Source organism: Chiloscyllium plagiosum, chromosome 34 (genome assembly GCF_004010195.1).
Source record: "Chiloscyllium plagiosum isolate BGI_BamShark_2017 chromosome 34, ASM401019v2, whole genome shotgun sequence".
Taxonomy (NCBI): Eukaryota; Metazoa; Chordata; class Chondrichthyes; order Orectolobiformes; family Hemiscylliidae; genus Chiloscyllium; species Chiloscyllium plagiosum.
Window position 1 is genome coordinate 22,102,954 of NC_057743.1, and position 22,436 is coordinate 22,125,389.

General features: G+C 40.7%; 1 protein-coding gene across 3 annotated transcripts in view; it reads right to left on the reverse strand.

Annotated features, from left to right (window-relative positions):
- Positions 1-1,082: 1,082 nt before the first annotated feature.
- pusl1 (pseudouridine synthase like 1) overlaps positions 1,083-22,436 on the reverse strand; it is an 88,563-nt gene continuing 67,209 nt past the window's right edge. For 2 of the 3 annotated variants that reach the window (XM_043675830.1, XM_043675831.1), the window contains exons 6-8: positions 13,839-13,893; positions 4,717-4,879; positions 1,083-1,760 (exon numbers count right to left, since the gene is read on the reverse strand). In XM_043675830.1, the coding sequence (XP_043531765.1) occupies positions 1,729-1,760; positions 4,717-4,879; positions 13,839-13,893 (250 nt within the window). In that variant the 3' untranslated portion in view covers positions 1,083-1,728. The remainder of the gene's footprint in view (positions 1,761-4,716; positions 4,880-13,838; positions 13,894-22,436) is intronic. The other variant, XM_043675832.1, reaches the window with a different exon arrangement.

Below are 22,436 nucleotides of genomic sequence, written 5' to 3' on the forward strand. Positions count from 1 at the left end.
GAGTACAGTGAAAGGTTTTACAACATCGTCTCTTATGGTACTATCTTCGGTATAAAGTACCTGGGTACAAACCTTACATACAAAACAAGGATCAAAAAAATGCAGAATGATTGGAGAGGCACTAAGTCAGGATTGTAACTGAAACCTGGGAACATTTTCTTTGAATCAGGAATTAGTGTTTATATGTTGATCGAAACATTTGAGCCAATAACTATGAAGAACGCTTCGGCCTTTTTGGTTTCCTATTGCTTTAAGCATCCACACCATTTATGTGTTAAATATCTTTTTGCTCAGATCAAATTCATTCATTGAAGACACCAAGTAAACAGTCCCTAAGTTGCTTCATCTTCCCACTTCAAGTTGTCCTTGTTCCACTGACCAGACTTACTGACTGAGGTCAATAGCCTCTCCTCCTAATTATGTTCATATTGAATAAAACAGTCAAAATAAGTTTCCCCAAATACAACAGTAATAAGCAAAAAAAAACAAACCTTACAACCTACTGTTCTGTCCAGTTGTACTCTAAAACTCACCCATCTGCTGGTTTCATTGAACACCTCCTGTGTAGACAAGCCGGAGGCTGGAAGAACACAGCAAGCCAGGCAGCATCAGGAGGTGGAGAAGTTAACGTTTCGGGTGTAACCCTTCTTCACCTCCTGTCGCTTTCCACGAGACCTCCAATCCTGCTTATAACTACATAAGCATTTCACACTTTTTACAGTGTCAAGTACATTAGCTGAGAATCTGTTGTACAGTCATTAATCTCTTTGGTTACAAACACAAAGACAATATTGTCTAGGATATGATGATTCTGAGAATGTTGGTACAATGGAATTGTCTGACTGATGTGAATGTGTGATGAGATGATATTCTGCAGATATGTCTTTGGTGGCTGCAACATCTTTCGTGAACCTTTTCCCCAACGTAGGAAATAGCTTTGGGAGAGGTTGTTGTGGAGTGTATTATAATGGGCTGCATAAACTTTGTTTGATCCATCTTCCCTCATGTTCAATTCTCACAAACATACATACATATAGCTGGTGATTATTTTGTAAAGACAATTTTGATCGGTAGTCTCCATATTTAATTTAAAAAGGGCCTTTATTCAACATGTTGCTTATCCACAGTTTGTAACATATTTGGGACTGTTAACATAGCGTATGCAAGTTTTTACACAACTAACCCAGTCCTTGTCATCAATAATTATCATTTTTGAGTGTCAGGTGTGTTTCCGTTGGTCACTGCGACCTTGCATTCAAGTGTCACTCAGAGCTTCAACACAACAAGTCAAAGGTGACATCCCCTGTGCCGTACTAAGGGAGTGATGCATAATCAGAGGTGTCATCTGTTAGAAGTGACACTGAACTGAAGTCCAATTTGATCTCTCGGGTCAATTTGAAAGATCCAATAGCAGCAGAGGAGGAAAGTTCTTCCAGGTGCCACAGCCAATATCTATTCCTCAATCAACACCACAAAAGTACAGATTATTTGGCCATTATCACATTACTGTTTGTGGGGCAAGGCTGAGCACAAATTAGCAACCGCATTTCCAACATTACAACAGCGGCCGCACTTTAAAATTACTTACTTAGCTGTAAAGCAGTTCGAGACATCTGGTGGTTGTGAAAAATGCAATTTAAATGCAAGACTTTTTTCCCATTTCTCAGCTACTTTGGAGCCTAAAGTCTGTTCCAAGATGCTTTAGCAAACCCACAGACCCATCCACAATCACTGAATTACACTTTCTTCCACTTCAAGATCTGTAAAGCAAAACAAAAGGCAGCACTTTTAGAGTTGCCATGACAATTCATGATTAAGCATCTGGGGGCCCTCAAGATTTGGTTGCCAGAGCAACATATTCATTGACATCTGTTTAAGACTCACAGCTGTAACATCTGGCATACATAACAGTGCCTGGACTGCTGGCAAACCTCAAACTCTATTAACATGCAAGACAAATACGCTTTGCACATGAACAGTGCTGACTTTGTTGTCTAATCAGCGGTTTCATTGGAGAAGTTGTAAGCAAACCACTTTAAATGAAGCAGTCTGTAGAAGACGCAGAATAACATTCAATCAAAACCTAGTTATCCCTTCCCTCAAAACAAGAGCATAATTTGTAGGATGGCGCATCAACAAATCAAAGGATCTGCTTTGTCATGTTCTTATTGTCTTCAGTTTTGGGAAAGCAGCAAACACAGTAAGATACCAACTCTCTTCAAAGGAGAATTTTTTTTTTTGATCATGTGGACTTTTGATGTTTTGATACCTTTCTTAACTTTTCCCTTATTAAACTGCTTTGGTTATATAATACTTATGTAAAAATATTTCTCTGTCCTCATCGATGAGATCTGAGCCTCGATGGAGTTCTTCTCCACAGAAATTGGCACTGAGGCTTTGTTTCTATTGAATGTAGTACCTTGTCCAAGGCAGCAATTATTCAAAGTCTCTATATCATTTTTATAACATGGAGATCATAACTGCGCATACTGCTCAATGTGGCTTCTAGGAAGGCTGTGAACTAAGGTTGTTTAAAACATCAGAACAATCAGGAGTCTGTCAGACTGGCCATATGTGGTTGGGGTAGAGTACTATCACCAATCCTCCTTTCTACATTATTTTTAATCAAAATATTTATTCTCTTGGACAACTGTCTGTGTGGCATTGCACATTCTTACCGTGTCTGCACCCGATTCCTCCGGGTGCTCGGGTTTCCTCCCACACCCAAAGATGAGCAGGTTAGGTGGATTGGCTGTGCTAAATTGCCCATAGTGTAGGGATGTGCAGGCTAGGTGGATTATCTATGTGGAATGTGGGGTTACGGGAATTGCAGGGGGCAGGGGGCAGGGTAGGATGCTGTTCTGAGATCGGTGTGGACTCGATGTGTCCTTATGGCTTGCTTCCACATTGTAAGAATTCTGTGATTCTAAGAAGTGTGGTCTAACTAAGGTTTATGGTTTAACATAACTTTGCTACTTCTGAAATCTAATGATTTGTGTCACTGTGGCTCTAGATTCCTTAGCTCCTCTGTCTCATTTAGACTTTTATCATCAAAAGTGTGCCTGATTTGTTCTTTCAACTAAAAAGAATCACTTCACTTTAATATATTCAATTTTATTTGCCACTTATATGCGTGTTCTATACATTTATTAATGTCTAATGTTTCATATTGGCTCAAACACAAGGGCAAAGGGACACGGATTCAAGTTAGATTAGAAAAGGTGAATAGATCATAACGATATACTTCTCCAAATAAAATATGGTGACTGTGTTAAACAGGCTTCGAAGAAGGCCGTTAAAAATTTCAGAACATTGATGGATTCTGTCATATGTTGCAGTACCAACCACTGGTCACTTATGGTTGGGGTAGCACTCTCTCAGTAATCTCTCTTCGACATCATTTTTAATTGAACTATTCAGACGTGTTATCCCCTCTGGGACTTGAACACAGATCTCTGGCACAGAGGTAGGGACACTACCACCACATGACAAGACCTAGTAATTATGTATTTTTGAAATTCTAATGATCTATTTATTTAGCAGTGGTAAAGGATAAACCCCTTTGAGTCTTAATTGAAAGAGACACATAGCCTACTCCACAAGATTTGGTTTTACATAACATCAGTATAGCTTTTACATTTTACATAACAGCAATTTACCAGGCTGTTTTCAGGAGTCAGGATCACTTATCATTCGGGACCATCTAATGGACAGCGCAAGTATGGGAGTGAGAGAATATGTGTTTGTGTGCACATGCATAATCTATGTATTCATGCCTGTGTGACCCGAGATGTGGATAAGTGTTTGTATGTTTCTGGACATGTAACGTAACATGTGAATCACCATTGATGCGATGTAGAAGGGTGTGCCTGAACATGTTTGTGTGAGTGACAGTTGTATTGGTGTGGTTGTGCCTATAAGTGTGCAACTATTCTTGTAAAACATGTCAGAGAGAATATATATATGCATACAAACACATGAATATCTGTATGTATGTGTTTATGTATATAAATGTGCTTGAAGGTGGTTTGCTGTATGTGCAATAATGTGTGTTTATATGTCTTTCTGTATATCTGGTATATATTTGAATGAATGGGTGTCTCTGTATGACTGTATATAAATGTGAGTGTATGCAAGTGAGAGTGGGTAAGAGTGCATATGAGCACACGTATAAATGAATGTGGTTATAAATGATTGCAAGTTGTTGTAACAATTCTGGAGGGGTTAACGTTCATATTACATTGGCTCTGTCATTCTACGAATGTCACAGTCTACTGGTGGAGACAAAGTATTCTCCTTCAGCTTTTAGAGGGACCAGATGTATCTGTATCAGTTCCATAAGCTCCGAGCAACTAGCCTGACTAAAAATTGTTGTACTTACTGATATTATAACATAAACATTTTTGTCATCCTATAGATGATGTATCTTCTACCATTAATCATCATAAAAGCCTTAGATGATGGAAAGGCAAAAGAGGGCTGGTGGCAGTATATTGCTAACCTTCATCCAGTATCACAATCTGGTAGAGGTGACAAATGCAAGCTGCAAACAGTGGACATCTGGTTAAAAACAAAAGTGTAAATGGGTGCTAGTGTAAATGATGTGATTGTAAATGGATGTGAGTTAAATGAGCATGCTAATTGTGCTAAGGTTTCTCTCACATACAAAAGGAGGAATCACACAGCCATCACCTTTTTAATGCTCTAATTTCTTACCCTTTGTGTCATATTCAACATTTTTCAAAAACAGACCATCAGGTGGGGCTATGATATTTTGTGGATAAGCTCTGGAATCCCGCATCTCGAGCAGGTCAGCAATATGTCGAGGCATTAGTCTGCCCTGTCCGACAGCCACCAGAGCACCTGTCATTCTCCTCACCTGGAACAAAAACATGGTAAAAATAAATCTTTATTTATACTGTTACTATTATCACTTGTTAAGAACTCCATCATGGTGGAGCATTATCATTCGCTTCCTTTTTATTTATCAGATAGAGATTTTTAAAAATTCTGTTTGCAGTCTGTATTCTTCTAGAAACCTTCTTTGGCAGTCAAAGTGATGACCTGTACTTGTGATTCCTTCAGTAGATTCTGTAAGTGGCCATCAGACAGCAAATTGAAACAACCCACACAAGCCCTTCATCTCAATCAACCGATTGAAGAACCTTCAATAGATGGAGTTACACTCATCTCTAAATCCAACAATCAACCACATCATCCAACGTTAGTCTGAAGCATTAACAATGATAACTGTATTCTCTCTTAACACTCTGGTATAATGCAGAAATTCACTGCACAGAGCTAGTTTCTGTTAAATTTCACAAGTAATAACCTATGATGGAAATTAACATGCAATGAAACAAAATGATGGTTGTGAACATTCTGATAAACAGTCTGTTTTTTGCAAATTTAACAGCTCACAGTGCTGCTCTTGAGATTAATGTCTAGCTGTCTCATTTTGACTTACAGTGCCATAGTCCTTTCAATGTGTGTACAATGGGTTTGTGTGAAAGGATCTTGAATCCCATAAGGAAATACAGTTCACCGTTGCAAATTTCAGATGTCGCAAGTCAACAGTTAAAGTAACTTCACATTGTTACATTAAATTAATCATCAATCTCTTTGAATGGGGGAAACATCAACTGGATGTACCAGCTAAAATAATTACAATAACAATTTGAATATAAATAGCACCTTGCAATCATATTAAAGAACTCAAGGTCTTCTCAGAAATGTTATCAACCAAGTTCAGTACCAAGTCATTCAGGGAATGTATAGTAAAAGTATCATCGGATAGGTTGCTTTAAGGAGCACCTTGAAGGAGACAGAGAGGTTTAATTTCAGGGTCTAGGGCAGACCTGGGCATTTTATGGCCCGCGGGCAATATCCGGCCCTTTGGTCATTCCTGTCCGGCCCGCATGAGATCAACCTTAAATTAGAACATAAATGAAAAAGTATTTCCCATTTACATGCAATGTGGAGAATGCATCTAGTGATGTTCAGCTTGAACTCATTGACCTGCAATCTGAAACACTTCTGGCAGAGTACTTAAGGTCAGTCTCACTGCTTGATTTTTACTCTTCCCTCAAAGAGGAGAACTTTCCACACATGAGGAGGCATGCTCAGAAGATTCTAGTCCTCTTTGGATCTACCTGTATATGCGAACAGACATTCTCAGTGATAAAGTTCAACAAATCCAAATACAGATCCTCTATCACTGATAATCACCCCTCAGCTATCGTTCGCATATCCACCTCAGACATTCAGTGCACTTGTTCAAGCCCAAAACAGACTGGATTTTTCTCACTAAACAAGTAAAATGAACTGAAAAACATCAAAAGTACATATTGCTTTTTTTATAGAGTTGTTTGTTGTTTGTAATACTGAACAATAATGAAACAACTTTTCGTTATTGGTTTGTGAGATTAACATGTTAAAAATAAAATGAAATACTGAAATTATTGTTTTTACTGTTTATTTCTTCTATATTTGACTTACTCCACAATTTCATATCGTTATTGTAACAGAATATCCTTTTTCTTTTGATTATAAGTTTCAATGCAAAATGATATAATTTAGTACTTTTTACAATGGGAGAAAATTAATACTGAGCAGAATTATGTTCAACTTATTGTTGGTTCGGCCCTCCAACACAACTCAGGTTTCTCATGTGGCCCCTTGGAAGAATGAATTGCCCACCCCTGGTCTAGGGTCTTGCAGCTGCCAATGTTGTGGTTATTAAAATAGGGTTGCACAAGAGGCTAGAATCAGAAGAATGAAGAGTTCCCGGTTGTACATGGGTCACAGAGAAAGGGAGGACCGGGACAATGAAGGGATTTGAAAATAGGATGATAATTTTAAATTGAGGCATTGCTGGATTGGAGGATAGAATACGTCACTGACCTTGGGGTGATGGGCCAATGGGACATGGCATGCATCAGTAGTCAGGTAGCAGAGTATTGGAAAGTTAATGGAAGGTAGAAGATTGGAAACCAGGCAGGAGAATGTTAAAACTGTCAACTCCAGGGCTGCTAAACAACGAAGGTTACAATAGCAGTTGAGTAGAATTGATTGATGAAATGGAGGTGAAGCCAAGCAGTCTTGGTGATAATTCTTGTAGTTGAATGCTTCTCTCCGGGTGATATACACCACCAATTATGAGTGATCCGATTCAGCTGCAAACAGCAGCCTGGGGTGGAATGGTGTCAATGGTCAGGGGCAAGGACTTCAGTCTTCCCTGTATTTATTTGCTAATTAATCAACAATGTTGTATCAGCATTACAGAATAAGTAGAGATTCAAGGATAAACAATGTCAGATCAATGTCTTGTGGTGGCTGAATTGTGAACTTTGAAACCACAATGATACACAAGCCTGATAATTCTATGTTTACTGGCAACCTGGGGACCAGTTTCAAGCAAATAAGGAAATGGTTCTTAACGTTTTGCAACTTAAATCAGTGTGGGTTTACGAAATGGAAATGTTAGCATCACATTGTGCTGAAAAATATCTTCCTTTAAGTGCCTCAGTGGGACAGTGTGATGGCATTGACAGCAAAAACCAGGATCTTCCATCAGTGTATGACAGAATATCAGATTGGAGGGATATGAGAGTATGTCTTCCATTGAGGATATCAGGGAGACTGGAATCTTGTTACGTGGAAGATGCTACAGAAATATAAATTCCTTTTCCAGGATTTATGTTGCTGGAACAAAATTATGCTTTTCTCTATTTCTCTCTTCATTTATATTGCTAGACCAGCTGAGTTTTGTAGAATTTCTGATTTTACAACTATAATGATCAGTTAATCTGTATTTGATGAAAGCATAAGAACTAGGAGAAGTAGACAATATAGTGCTTGAACCTACTACATCATTTAATACAATGATGGCTGACCTTTGACCTCACCGTAACTTAGCTACCCACTCCCAGATTTCCTTCATTTGCAGAAGCAGCACAGCTATTATATCTTAGCCTGGAATATACGTAACAATGGAGTATCCATCAGCCTCGAGAAAGGGAATTGCAAACACTTGCAAGCCTCTAAGTGAATACATTTCTCTTTATCCCTGACCTAAATGATCAACCCTTTATGTTTAGACTGTGCCCCTTTGGTGTAGATTTCCCTTGGTGCCATCCCTAACAGGCTGCTTCAGCTTCTTTGTGTTTCAATCACCCCATATTCTACCAAACTCTACATGCCTAACTTACTCAGTCTGTCATCATGGAACAACCTTCATTTAATCCAGGTCATTCATTTACTCATCTTAGTCCAAGGACACCTCTGCAGAGTTTCTCAGGGTAGTGTTGTAGGCCTAACCATCTTCAGCCACTTCATCTACAACCTTCAAGCCATCATAAAGTCAGAAGTGGCGATGTTTGCTGAAGACTGCACATTGTTCAGCATCCAGCGCAATTCCCCAGGTATTGAACCAGTCTGTACCCATATATAACAAGGCCTGAATAGCATCCAGGCTTGATGTGATAAATGGAAAGTAACATGTGCTCCATACAAATACTAGGCAGTGATCGACTACAACAAGACACAATCTAATCATCGCCCCTCGACACACTATCATTGCTAAATTCGCCACTATGAACATTCTAGGGGTTACCATTGACTGGAAACTGAATTGGACCAGCCATATACATACTGTGTCTGCAACAGTAGGGCAGAAGCTAGTAATCCTGAAGTGAGTAATTCACCTCTTGTCTTCCCAATGTCTGTGCATCATTAACAAGGTACAAGAAAGAAATGCAATGGAATACATCCCACTTGTCTAATAACACGCAAGAAGCTCAACACTATCCAGATCAAAGCTGTCTGCTTGATTTGCACAACATCCTCAACAACATTCACACACCATCTTCAACATTCAGTTGTGTCACCAGTGAAGCACAGTGGCAGCAGTGAGTACCATTTCACAGTGGATTGCAGTAACTTGGCAAGGCTCCTCCAACAACAGCTTCCAAACCTGTGACATCTACCATCTAGAAGGTCAAGGGCAGAGATAATGGAAACACCACTACCTGTAAGATCCCTTCCAAGCCACACACCGTCCTGACTTGGAAATAATGTAATTCCTTCAATGTTATTAGGTCAAAATTTGGGAAATCCCTTCCTAAAACACTGTGGGTGTACCTATACCTCAAGAACTGAGACATTTCAAGAAGGCAGCTCACCACCACCTTTCCCAGAGTGATACAGAATGAGCAATAAATGCTAGCTTAGCTGGTGATGTCGCACCCCATGAACAAACTAAAACAAAACTTTTTATCACACGAACCAAACTAGTGAACTTTCATTGTACTGCCTCTAATACAAGTAAATCCTTTCTTAGCTATGAACACCAAAGCTGTGCACAGTACTCTAGTTGTGGTCTCACTGAATCCTTGTACAACTGGAGCAAGTTTTCCATAGTTTTACACTGCATCTCCTTTGCAATAAATTGATGGTATTGTTTGACTAATAAATACTGGTCTAAAAAGCAAAAGGTGGGAACTGTCCTCTTCAACAATATTGTGAGATTTTTTACATCCATATGTCCTCAGTTAAATATCTCATCTGAAAGAGAGCATCAATAATAATAGGAAATATTATGATCCCGAGAATATCAATTAGATTAATGTTACAGCCTGGCTAGGGGCTTCTAATTTAAGTTATGACCCTAGACAAAGCAGACAAAAATTGAGATCCCAGATACTCACTAAGAGAATGAAGCCACAAAATTCTGGTCTTGGACAAACAAAATAAACTTTACAAGATTAGAAGAATAAAACAATCCACAATGTGTATACAACTTATTTATTCTACCATTCAGAATTAACTGGAGGTAAATATGGAAGACACACAGTAATTAAACAACCCACAGAGCACCTCAAATCACAGATGCGGTTATGGTAGATCCCATGGATTTACAGCATCCAACCCAGACATTAGTGATGTTGTGAGTCACCAAAGCTCATTAAAAGTTTGCTTCCTTTGCAGAGAATTCCAATTCTTCACTTTTTGGAAATCCCTCACAAACTTCTCTTCAACCTGGAAGCTTTCCTGCTTCTTCTGCGGCTTGCAAGCAGTTGTCAGGCTACAGAGCTCCTGACTGTCCTAATGGCTGTTCTCCACCTCCACCCCAGCTGCTAAATTTCTCCTCCTGATTCTACTCCACACTGGATTCACAAAGTTCAACCCTAGCTCCATGAAACAGGCCAACAATTCAGCTTAGTGAGGCTGCCCCCGGGTTCCTCTGTACTCCAGACTCCTTGCTGTACTGAGCATCAGCTGTGGTATATCACCTTACCTAAGTGACTCAATATAAATGACTGAAAAATGGACTCTTGAACCGATGTTCAGTGACCCTTACACCAGGTCAGTAGAGCTAGACTGTATTCATCCCAGTGTTCACACTGGCATCAGAGAATAGAGGGCTTTCATCATGAAACTGAGCTCCACTGTATCATCCAAGTCTTAGTTCATTAACCTATCATTCTGGCCCCTATTACTCTCTCATCCCATCAAAATGTCTAATGTATATGTTGAAGGAAAGGAAATGTATGCTCTGTGAAATTGTTGCGTCATCAAACTTTCAGCTGCAGCCAGCAGAGGTCACTGTAAACTTTCTTGGTGATCCTGCTGGGTGCATTTAATTTGCCAATGCTCATACTGTACATTAGTCACTGCCCTCAACCACCTTCAACTATCACTGGGCATCTGGTGAGGACAGTCTGGACAATTCACATCTCTCACTATGGCTCTAGTTAATGCACTATGAAACAGGTAACTCCATTTCTGCTGAAGGATGAAACCTGCTGACCAAAAGGTTTATTTACTTATCAGAGATCCCAGCCTCAGAAACAAAGCCATCCGAATTTGGTCTGCTAAAGATTGATATAAAATAACACATGCAGACCCTGCAACAGCTAACCTTTGTGGCAAAAGGTGAGGTAGGTCAAACCAAGGTGCAACGGACACATATCAATTTTTTTCATATCACAGATTGACATGCACCTCTACTACCTCGAACCAATTTTCACAACTATCCACAACACATTCTAACACACTGTTTAATATCTGTTGGACTGTATTATGGCTGCTCTACAGCAGAGTGGAAAACTATTCTTTCTTCCCTGACTGGCATTTTCATCCTTCCTATTTCCTCTGACCGCAAATTGAGTTCCTCTTTGGTTTCCTCATTCATACCACGCGATTCTTTCCTCTCAGCAATTCACAAATTTACAAAGCCCCGGTTTATTTAAGATTGACCAGTCCTTCTAATCACAGTTAGGTTCCGTGAGTATTTCACTGCTGTCTATGGGTGTTGTCTGATTGCTAATTGTCTTACCTTCCGGCTGCCACAAGAAGAACCTAGCCAGTTTGATATCAGAGTGAGCTACTGCCTAGCTTCATGTGACTTATATACCAGCAAATTCTTTGTCCCCTGAGTTGCTTTGGTGGACTGCAGCTCCACAGCTCCCCATCAGAGAGGTCTGCTGCAAATCCATTCGTGAATATTAAAATAACAAACAAGACTCAAAAATAAAACAATAATAGTCCTGGTGGCTTGGTAAGTAAAGTAACTAGCGAGAATGGTGCCATTAGGACTAACATGACTCTAGATTTGAGGCCCTGGCAGTATTAACTGATCTCATACAGGGACTAATTACGGTGTTACAATTGGGCTCAGTGTTGTCAAAGAATTGTAGACTGCTGCTTTTTTGGTTTGTTGTCACCATGCCTGCTCTCTATAAGAAATACCCAGCTGGATTTTCCACGTAATCCTGCAAATTGTCTCTTCAGATCATTATCCTATTCCCTCTCAAAAGGCAAGACTGAATGTGCCCCCCACCACACTTTTATGCAGACCCTAACCACACTTTGCATAAGAAAGCTTTTTGTCCTGTTGCCTCTGACCCTTTGATCAATCACCTCAAATCAGCGTGGTGTATGATCTCGACCCTTCTGCCAGTGGTTCAGGCTTCTCTCTATCTACTGTCTAGACCCCTCATGATTTTGAACATGTCCATCAAATCTCCCAAAGGAGGATAAACCCCTGTGCTCTCTAAACTGTCCATGTGACTGAAGGCCCTCATTTCTGTCTGGGTTATGACAGGAAAAAAAAATGAGCTAGGGGTCCCACTTGTCCCTTGCTGGAATCCTGGCCACACTTATGTTGACCTCTGTGGTGAAGCATCCCACAATGTATTGTCTGGATAGTGTATCAGAGGACAGCATTGTGTCATTACTCATTCAGAGGTAGGAAGGAGAAATGATTGCTGATGGGTCTAAGACCTTGCAATTTATCTGCTTGGTAACAAGCTCACTAAACGGATTCTCCTGAAAGTACCACAAAATATCAGGCCCATTGATCTGTACACTTCCTGCCATGGAATTTACCTTCTACCTACTCAAATCTAGTAGTCAATACCATAGGCCTAACAGGTGATCTAATTCCTGAATGTTCTTTCTGAAACTAATGATACCAGAATCTGCAGAAAACACTGTGACGTAATGGCTTTCACATATTAAGGTCAGTGAAAACCAAATCAGTGGGGCAATCTGCTCAGTTTTCGTCAGTGACTTTTCTGTATTTTCAGATGATTTATGGCATTAGATCAGCACCATTTGATCAGTAAAAAGGAGAAATGATCAGCAGAGAGTATAAGACTTTGTGCTTTAAACTTATCTAGGCAATGGGAAGTAGTACAAAGAATGCAGAACTGAGAACATCTACAGCTTCAGACAATTAAACAGTGTCAGTGTAACTGCGGACAGAGCGATTTTAGTATAAACTGACTGATCACTTAATAAATAGCATCTACTTTAAAAAGTAGCTGAGGATTTTTAAAGAAGTTACTAAACTAGTGGATACAGACTACCTGGTTAACACTGTAAACCTGGATATCAAAATGTCACACAATGGCTACTTTATATAATAGAGCTTTAAGGGATTGACAAGGGGTTACTGGAATGCTAGACGCTTCAACGAAAGGTTGATATTACTGGCAGTGGTTTGGTACAGTGACCAGTTATGGTCGAGCAGCTAAAAGTGTCAGGACTCTTGCTCTTCCCCACCTTTACTAACGATTAGAATAAAGACGGCACAGGGAACAACAACAAAGTGGCAAACTATACAAAGATTGGTGCGTGTGATAGGACCTTGGTTGCTAAAAGTAGGCTATATGTAGATTTAGATTCACTGGGACAATGGACTTGTGTATGACAGAGTTGAGAGTGTGGTGCTGGAAAAGCACAGCAGGTCAGGCAGCATCCGAGGAGCAGGAGAGTCGACATTTCGTGCTGTCATTCACATGAAATGTTTTAGGCCCATCTAACTGTTCAGTTAGATAGTGAATGGACCAGAGATATTGAACTTTATCCTGACCCTACTCTGAATGGGTGATAATCAATGCATCCCATCCTAATATTCAATCCTCAATTAACAATAAAGAACCAGGTTAACTTGTTGATTATCTTATTACAGTTTGTATGTTTCTCTGTGTGTAAAGCAACTGCTAAGTTTGGTTGGCTATCAACAGTCACCGCACACCAGAAAATGCTTAATTATACATGAAGCACTTTGTTTCTGGGACTGTGATAAACTTTATGAAAATGCAAATGTAATTCCAAATGTAGCTGAATGTCACACATTATTGACATTAAATAAATCTGACTTACATCTGCTGTTTTGTAAAGTCAGGAATATTACAAAATATATTGGAGAATATTGCAATTATATTCAAGATATTGGTCAGTACAACACATGATATGAATCTTGGATAAATACATAGGGCACTGGAGATTTTATAAAAGTGATTCGGGCAATATTTGCATTTGGCACTCACCTGTTTGTAGAGGAAGGACCTGCTCCTGAAGGTCAGTTCCCAAACTTTCAGGTGGCTAAGGCCAATTGAAAAGGAAAGACTGTTAGTTTATCAGCTCAGTATACTAGTGAGCAACATTTAAAGTATGCAATACTTAAACACCAAGAAAGAAAATTTTTAATTTGAAGCATTGCCAGACCAGCATTTACATCAATCCTCACATTAAGGGAAAAGGATATTTGGCCTAAGATGGTCTGAAATATTATTTAACCTGATACAACTTGCTTACTAATGATAATAGATTTTTAAAGAAATTGTTAAAATAATTAAGGTCTTCAGTATCGAATTTTCTTTTAAAATTTGAACTTCTGCTTTGGCAATGCATTACCAAGCATCTTTGGAGTCCAAGATGTGAACGTGACTAGGAGGAGTTCAGCTGAAAGATTTCCTGATACTATGACATACAAAATATACGACAATAAATAGGGAGGCAATGGCCCAGTGGTATTGTTGCTCAACTGTTAATCCGGATACCCAGCCAACGTTCTGGGGACCCAGGTTTGAATCCTGCTATGGCAGACATTGGAATTTAAATTCAATGATAATTTGGAATTAAAAGTATAATGATGACCATGAATCCATTATCAAATGTTGGAAAAAGCTATCCGGTTCACTAATGCCCTTTAGGGAAGGAAACTGCCATCCTCACTGGAGTCTGGCCTACATGTGACTCCAGACATCACAGCAATGTGGTTAACTCCTAACTTGCCCTTTGGGCAATTAGGGATGGGGAACAAATGCTGGACTAGCCAGCAATGTCCTCATGCTGTAAATGAATTTTAAAAAAGTACAATATTAGATTATGTATCAGTGTGGTCTCCTGGGACCTGTCAAAATCACCTTTGGTGGTCAGGTTTCAGAACATTGTTTCGCCTTGAACTGGCCCCAAGTTTTTTAAATTCTGTTTTTTTAAATTCGGGTCTGGGGAACATGGGACAGAGTGGTAACATTACTGCAGGCCCCAGGCTTGGTGATGAGCTGAATTTTCCAAACATGTTCACAAGCTTGTAGTGGCTTCACATTGCAAGCTGATGGTGAGGCTCACAAACCATCACTCTCTTCCTCCCAACCCAGTACACTCACTGTGCTTCACCAGCATTACTACACTGTCATCTTTGCCAGGGTTAAAATCAACTATGGGGCTGAATAGGGAGATGGGGGTTGGACTTTTTAGTGTGTTTTTTTTTCCTTCAAATAAACTTTTCTGAAGATTTAATATTTTTACCCTCACATTACAAAATAAATTTAAAATCAAATCTTTGGCAAAGTTTTCATTCATTGAAGGCCATTCCTGACAGAGAGGAGAATTTTTATTTTACTCATTCATGAGATTTCGTTTCTATTCTTTCTGGGATGGAGGGTGTTGCTGGCCAGGCTAGCATTTATTGCCCATCCCAGAAGGTAGTTAAGAATCAACTACATTGCTGTGGGTCTGGAGTCACATGTGGTCCAGACAAGGAGGATGTGGACATCACTGGCTGGTCAAGCATTTGCTGTCCATCCCTAAAACACTCTTGAGAAAGTGGTGCGGAGCTATTTTTTTGAATTGCTAATGTCCTAGGTGAGTTGGGACAACCGCAATGCTGTGAGAAGGGGAGCTCCAGGACTTTAACCTAATGACAGTCAGGAACAACAATAACAATATTGTTGCAAGTCACCCATAGTTTGGAAGGAACATTCAGGTGGTAATGCTCCAATGCATCTGCTGCCCTTGTCCTTTGAGGAAGTAGAGGACATGGATTTGGAAGATGCAGTTGAAGGAGCAACGGTGGGCTAGCTCAGCCAGAGTGTCGGTAGTAAAGGGAGTGAATATGGAAGGTGGTGGTTCAGGTAGGCTGCTTTCTCCTGGATGGTGTTGAGCTTCTCGAGTATTATTGGAGCTGCACACAGCAAGGCAAGCGGGGAGTATTTCATCACACTCCTGATTTGTATCTTGTAGATAGTGGACAGGCTGTGGGGAGTCAAGAAGTGAGTTACCTGCTGCAGCATTCCCAGCTTCTGACCTGCTCATGTAGCCATAATATTTACATAGCCAGTTTAGTTAAATTTGTGGTCAGCTGTGAACCCCAGGATGTTGATAGTGGGGGGTTCAGCAAATTGCAAAGCCATTGAATGATAAGAGGAGTCAGTTAGATTCTCTCTTCTTGGAGTTGATTATTTTCTGGCATTTGTGTGGCACAAATGTTACTTATCATTTAGAAGACCACACCTGGATCTTGTCCACTGCTTAATGCACATGGTCAAAGATTGAATTCAATATCTGAAGAATCATGAATGGTGTTAAATGTTATGGAATCATCAGCGAACATCCCCACTTTTGACATTATGCTTGAAGGAAGGTCATTAATAGTGCAGCTGAAGATGGTTGGATGTAGGTCACCACCCTTACAAACTCCTGCAGTGAGGTCCTAAGATTCAGATAATTGACCTCCAACAACCACAACTATCTTTCTTTGTGATAAGCAGCATTCTCTGTAATACCTTTTTTTTCCACTGAGTGATCCTCTGATCCGTTAATGGCAGCAGCTTCTACAAGTGGACATCGCATGTTGGAATCCGGATTGATGTATGTGGAAGTTTCAAATAGCTGTGCAGCCATGCAGCTCAGAGTGAATGTTAATGCCAAGTAGGGCTACAACTAGCAAAGGGATTTCTTCCCTGACTTCCTCTGATTCCAGTTTTGCAAAAGATCTTAAATGCCAATTTCAGTTAAACACCATCTTACTTTCAGGAGCACTGAATGGGATAGATTTTGGATAGCTACAGCAACTCATATCTGGGCATCCATGAGGTGCTATGGGCCATGAGAAGCAGCAGCATTGTAATCAACAATAATCTGTGACCTCATGAGGAAGGTCAAAATGGCTGAGGTATGCCAATCTGGTGCGTCATTCGATATTGGGTACTAAGTCCAGTTCTATTACTTTAGTTTCCTACATCTTGTTGTATTTTACATAACTGAGTAGCTTACTGTGCCAGTTCAGAGAGCATTTAAGAAATAACCTCATTTAGTGTTACTTATAGGCCAAATCAAGTAAGGATGGCAGATTTCCATTCCTTAAGTAAATTAGATAGCATTTTTTAAAAAATGACAATCAATTCATGGTCATCATCAAACTAGCTTTTAAACTTCCAATTTTTTACTAATTGAGTTTGAATTCCACCAGGTGCCTTGATGGGATTTGAACTCATGTCTCAGAACATTAGCCCAATCGTCTGGATTGCAAGTCTAGTGACATTATCACTATGTCACTATTTCCCTTAACTGAGGCTCACAGCTGAATGGGTGTCAGGCTCAATGAGATGAAAGGCCTCATGTGATTGACAGTCCAGCAGTGAATAGTTTGCAACATGGCGATAAGGGGGACGTAAAGAGTTGCATAAAACTAACAAGTAGAGCCCGGGATCATAGTCTAAAAAATAAAAGGTCACAAATTTAAGACGAAGATGAAGAAACTTTCTTTTCTCTCAGCGGGTTTAGAGTCTTTGAATTACCCTTCCTCAAAAGGCAATCTATGCAGGATCTTTAAATATTTTTAACGTAGTTTCTTGATTATCAAGGGGATGAAAGATTTTGGATAGGTGACTGTAGGCAGTTGTACTGGAACAGATTGGCCAGACATGCAGCTAATTCTGGATCAAGTCTTCAGTACTGTTGCTAGGGATATGCAGGAATGGGTGTCAGGATTTTATACAGGAATGTAGAGTTGAGTTAAAATCAGATCAGCTATGATCTTATAGAAGGGTGAGCTAGCTCAGAGAGCCAAGTGGCCAACTCTTATCCATTGTTTCCCAAAACTGCTAAAGTCGAGAGTGTGGTGCTGGAAGAGCACAGCAGGCCAGGCAGCATCTGAAGAGCAGGAGAATTGGGGGGGCGGCGAAGGTAGCTGGGAATGCAATTGTTGGATGAAGGTGGGGGGGAAGGTGACAGGTCAGAGAGGAGGGTGCAGCAGATAGATGGGAAAGGCAATAGATAAGTTAAGAGGGCGGTGACCTGACCATCGTCTTTCCCATTTATCCCCTTCACCCATCTCCAGCATCTACAGTCCTCACTTTCTCCTATAACTGCTAAAACCATTAGACCAGAATGTTCTGACTTCAGTTCCTGGTTTGTGTTGAGGCAACAGATCTTAGCCATATCAGAGGCAGTAATTCAGGAGTTACAAGTCATCCTGGTTTGTCAGTATTCAATCTCATCAGAATGTGCTTACAGATGGATGTCAAGCGAGGACAGGATGTGCTTGGAAGCAATATACTCAACAGCTGAAACTCCCAGGGGCCTCGGGTAGGCTCACATATCCTGAATGGCACCTGACTGAGTCAGTATCCATAAAAACATACCCAAAATAATTCAGGGCATTTGGGAGATAAAGATGCAGGAACTTTTAAGCAAACTGGAATGGAAGGCGGCAAGGTATGATTGAATCAACATTGTACTGATGAACAAGTCAGCTTTAGCGCTGTATGGATTAAGTGTTGCTGGAAAAGCACAGCGGATCAGGCAGCACCCAAGGAACAGGAAAATCAACGTTTCAGGCTGGAGCCCTTCATCAGGAATGAGGCTGGGAGCCTTGGGGGTGGAGATTCCACCTGACGTCACCCGATGCTGCCTGACCTGCTGTGCGTTTCCAGCAACACAGTCCCAACTCTGATCTCCAGCATCTGCAGCCCTCACTGTCTCCTAAGCTATGCTTACACCCAGAGAAAGGCTGCTAGTACTTCTGAGCATGTGCATGCTTTCCTAAATCCAAGAACATTCACAACTGCTTATGTAAAGCTTAGGCTTTATGTTCAGTATCAAATATAAGAAGACCTCATTTCTCCTCAAATATCACATAGGGTCTGGCACGTCCCTTCATCATTGAGCATAGCAGAACATATCCCAGACAATTATAACTTAGAAATGATTCAAATCCATGGACTGGCTGGTCTTTAAAATAGTGAACAGGTTTTGAGGGTAGAGAAGTAGGGTACATAGAAACCAGTGGACTCACAGAAGTTTTATATAACATCTCCTCTTTCAATTTCTAAAATGGTACAGTCATGCCTTGTGATTGTGGAAAATTAGTTACAGCAGAATTGCATCGTTTCTATTCTCCTTTCAAAATGTGGACAAAAAGTCATGCTTACACTGTGGTTTCTAAACCACACAGGCACAGTTTTGACTCTCACATGCAAACCATGCTGAGCGAAATTCCACATTTTGAAATACCAAAAACTGAACAGGCAGCAAGGCAGGCCACGGATACACCCAAAAACCCAATCAAGCTAATAATTTAATGTCTTTAAGTTCTGACTGGAGAGACATCACAAAATCTCAGTTTTCTGGTTTGCGGCTTTTATCTTAAGGAAAGTAATTTTAGACTACAATATTCAAAAACTGCTCTGTTGGGTTTGGAGACCCAATACTTTGCTAACATGCAGAAGGTACAAAGCAAACACTAAGTAGGCAGGTTTGAAATGGCAGCTGTGATATGGGAAGACCAAGTGAGATCTGTGAAAGATGTCAAAGACAGGGAGGGCTTTTAAATTGGGATTCTGCCTTGACTTCTGAAATCAATTGAATTATTCTATAGGAAGCTCCTCCAGACAAAGCTGCTTCTCTCCAAGGAACTACAACATGGCTTATTTACTGTTAGCAGCTTTTATGAGTCAGACTTGGGGGCACTATTTCTAGTCCCCACAATTATGCACATTTTACCAACTACTTGTGCTCAGCCATGTCGACTAGCTGTTGGCTGAAAGGCCACAGTCAAAAGTCACACGACACCAGGTTATAGTCCAACATGTTCATTTGAAATCACACAAGCATTCAGAATGCAGCCCTTTCATCAGGTGCAGTGAGGGAGCAGACACACACACACAGAGTTCATAGGTAGGAAGGTCAAGGGCAGAGAGAGATCAAAAGGTGATAGAACTGGTGAAAGTGGCTTTTGGTCACCTTCAGAGACGTATTATCTGACAGTCCACTCATACCAGTTGTATGATCTTTTGATCTCTCTGTCCTTGATCTCTCTGTGTGCCTGCTCTCTCACTGCATCTGCTGGAGGGGCTGCGTTCTGAACGTTGGTGGGATTTCAAATAAGCTTGTTGGACTATAACCTGGTGTCGTGTGACTTTTGACTTTGTCATCCCAGTCCAACACCAGTACCTCCACTTCATGGCTGCAAGGCCAAACAGCCCATTTTATACGAGACAAGTGTCAATGCCGTGTTGTCTGTCAAATAAAGTTCACTTTTCCCACAAGCTACTTAGCAGAAAACAATCTGAATTTTCTCCAATTAAAACAAAAATGGCATTTAAAATACATGTTTTCCATTGGATGCCTTAGTTCAGATGTTGTGTTGATCATAAAATCAAATACTGCAGCTCCCTCAGTTTCTGTCTGTCCTGTCCAATAGGGAGATTAGTCATAAAACCAGGGTGCAGATTCTTGATCAGTTGTAAACACAGCTGAGGCAGGGATGGATTACTAATCTCAGCATCTTCCTGGAGGTGGGGCATATAACAAACCCACAGTAACATGAGCCCTCACCATCCTAGGCTGGGAAATACCCAAGTTAAAGTAAGGGCAGGTTTGGATTTGGCAGTGATGCTCATCTTTGCTCCAAGTAGCACAGTGCCATTTGGCACGGTACTGGGGGATGGCCTATCTCATCAGGACAAAGATTTAACTTCTGTAAAGAATGTCCTCTGCAGATAACGGGAGGCCAACATTCACTAATCCATTACCTGATTATGTTCAACATGACATATTCTCACCTCATTATTTTCTAGTGTGCAATGCACTAGTATTGGTCAAGATCATTGCTGGCATCGTTAATGCTTAAAATTTTCATTAACCCTTTGATATTACATCTCAACACAAAAGTGCTTTACAATGGATACCTCACTTTTTGAAATCAGTCACTGCTGTTGAATGAACAAATGAAGTTGCAGTGGTGTAGTTCTACAAGCAGCAAGTATGATGAATGGCCAGTCAATCTGTTTCTGATGGTGAAAACTGAAAGAACTGCAGATGACATAAATCAAAAACTGAGGAAGGATCACGCAGCCAAAACGTTAAGCCTGATTGCTCTCCATAAATGCTGCCAGACCTGCTGAGCTTTTCCAGCAATCACTATTTTAGTTTCTATTTCTGATGGTGTTGGTTGAGGGAGAGTTGTTGGCTAGGCATCAATGAGAAACTCTCTGTTTTCCAGGAATACCACAACAACATTCTTTATGTGCACTCAGACAGGGAGGTAACCACCATATTATGTTCAGATATGGTCTACTGGGGGCGTGCAGCAGCCCTCTCTCTTTGCCTTTGCCTGAAATAACAGTACTGTTTCAGCCACTCCAGTGTTGGCCCGAGCTCCGTCTCTGCTCATGGCTTACACTGGGGACCTTTAGTTCGGAGGCATGCATGCCACTTCGAGTGAGTGAAAGTGCTATATAATTTAACAAAAAAGGCGAGAGAGACTTATGTTTGTTTCGCATTTTTCACAACCAGAGCACTTTATAGCGAGTGAACATAAATTCAAGTGCAATCACAGTTGCTATGTAGGAAATATGGCAGCTAATGCACCAATAATTAAACCTGTTTTTTTTAATATACTGACAGAGTAAATATTAGCCAGGACATCAAATTAACTCCCGTCCTCTTCTACAAATTCATGCCATGGGATTTTTTACATCCACACAAGCAGGATATAATTTCCCACACCTAATGCATGGCACTGGTATGTCAGCTCCTGCTTTGATTTCTGCTGGAGCTGTGAAAATAGTACAGAAATTGCTGGACTTGCCCTCGGGAAAATACAAAGGAATAAGATGTAATGGTTTAACACCCAAGGCAACAGCACAGATGTGAGATGGTGAGATTCACAGTCTGCGTTCAGAGGGATTCTGGTTATCATGCAAAGCTAGGATGGTGGAAAGAAAGACCCATTTCTCAGACAGACTAGCTCAGGTAGACCTCAACTACCTCTTGCTCTGGTTTCCCCTTGGAAATAAATGGCTGCATGTCTCATAGAGTTATAGAGATGTACAACATGAAAACAGACCCTGTCCAACTAATCCATGCCAACCAGATATCATAGAACATAGAAGAATACAGCGCAGTACAGGCCCTTCGGCCCTCGATGTTGCGCCGATCCAAGCCCACCTAACCTACACTAGCCCACTATCCTCCATATGCCTATCCAATGCCCGCTTAAATGCCCATAAAGAGGGAGAGTCCACCACTGCTACTGGCAGGGCATTCCATGAACTCACGACACGCTGAGTAAAGAATCTACCCCTAACATCTGTCCTATACCTAACCCCCCCCCCCCCCCTTAATTTAAAGCTATGCCCCCTCGTAATAGCTGACTCCATACATGGAAAAAGGTTCTCATGGTCAACCCTATCTAAACCCCAATCATCTTGTACACCTCTATCAAGTAACCCCTACACCTTCTTTTCTCCAATGAAAACAACCCCAAGTGCCTCAGCCTCTCTTCATACGATCTTCCTACCATACCAGACAACATCCTGGTAAACCTCCTCTGCACCCGTTCCAGTGCCACCACATCC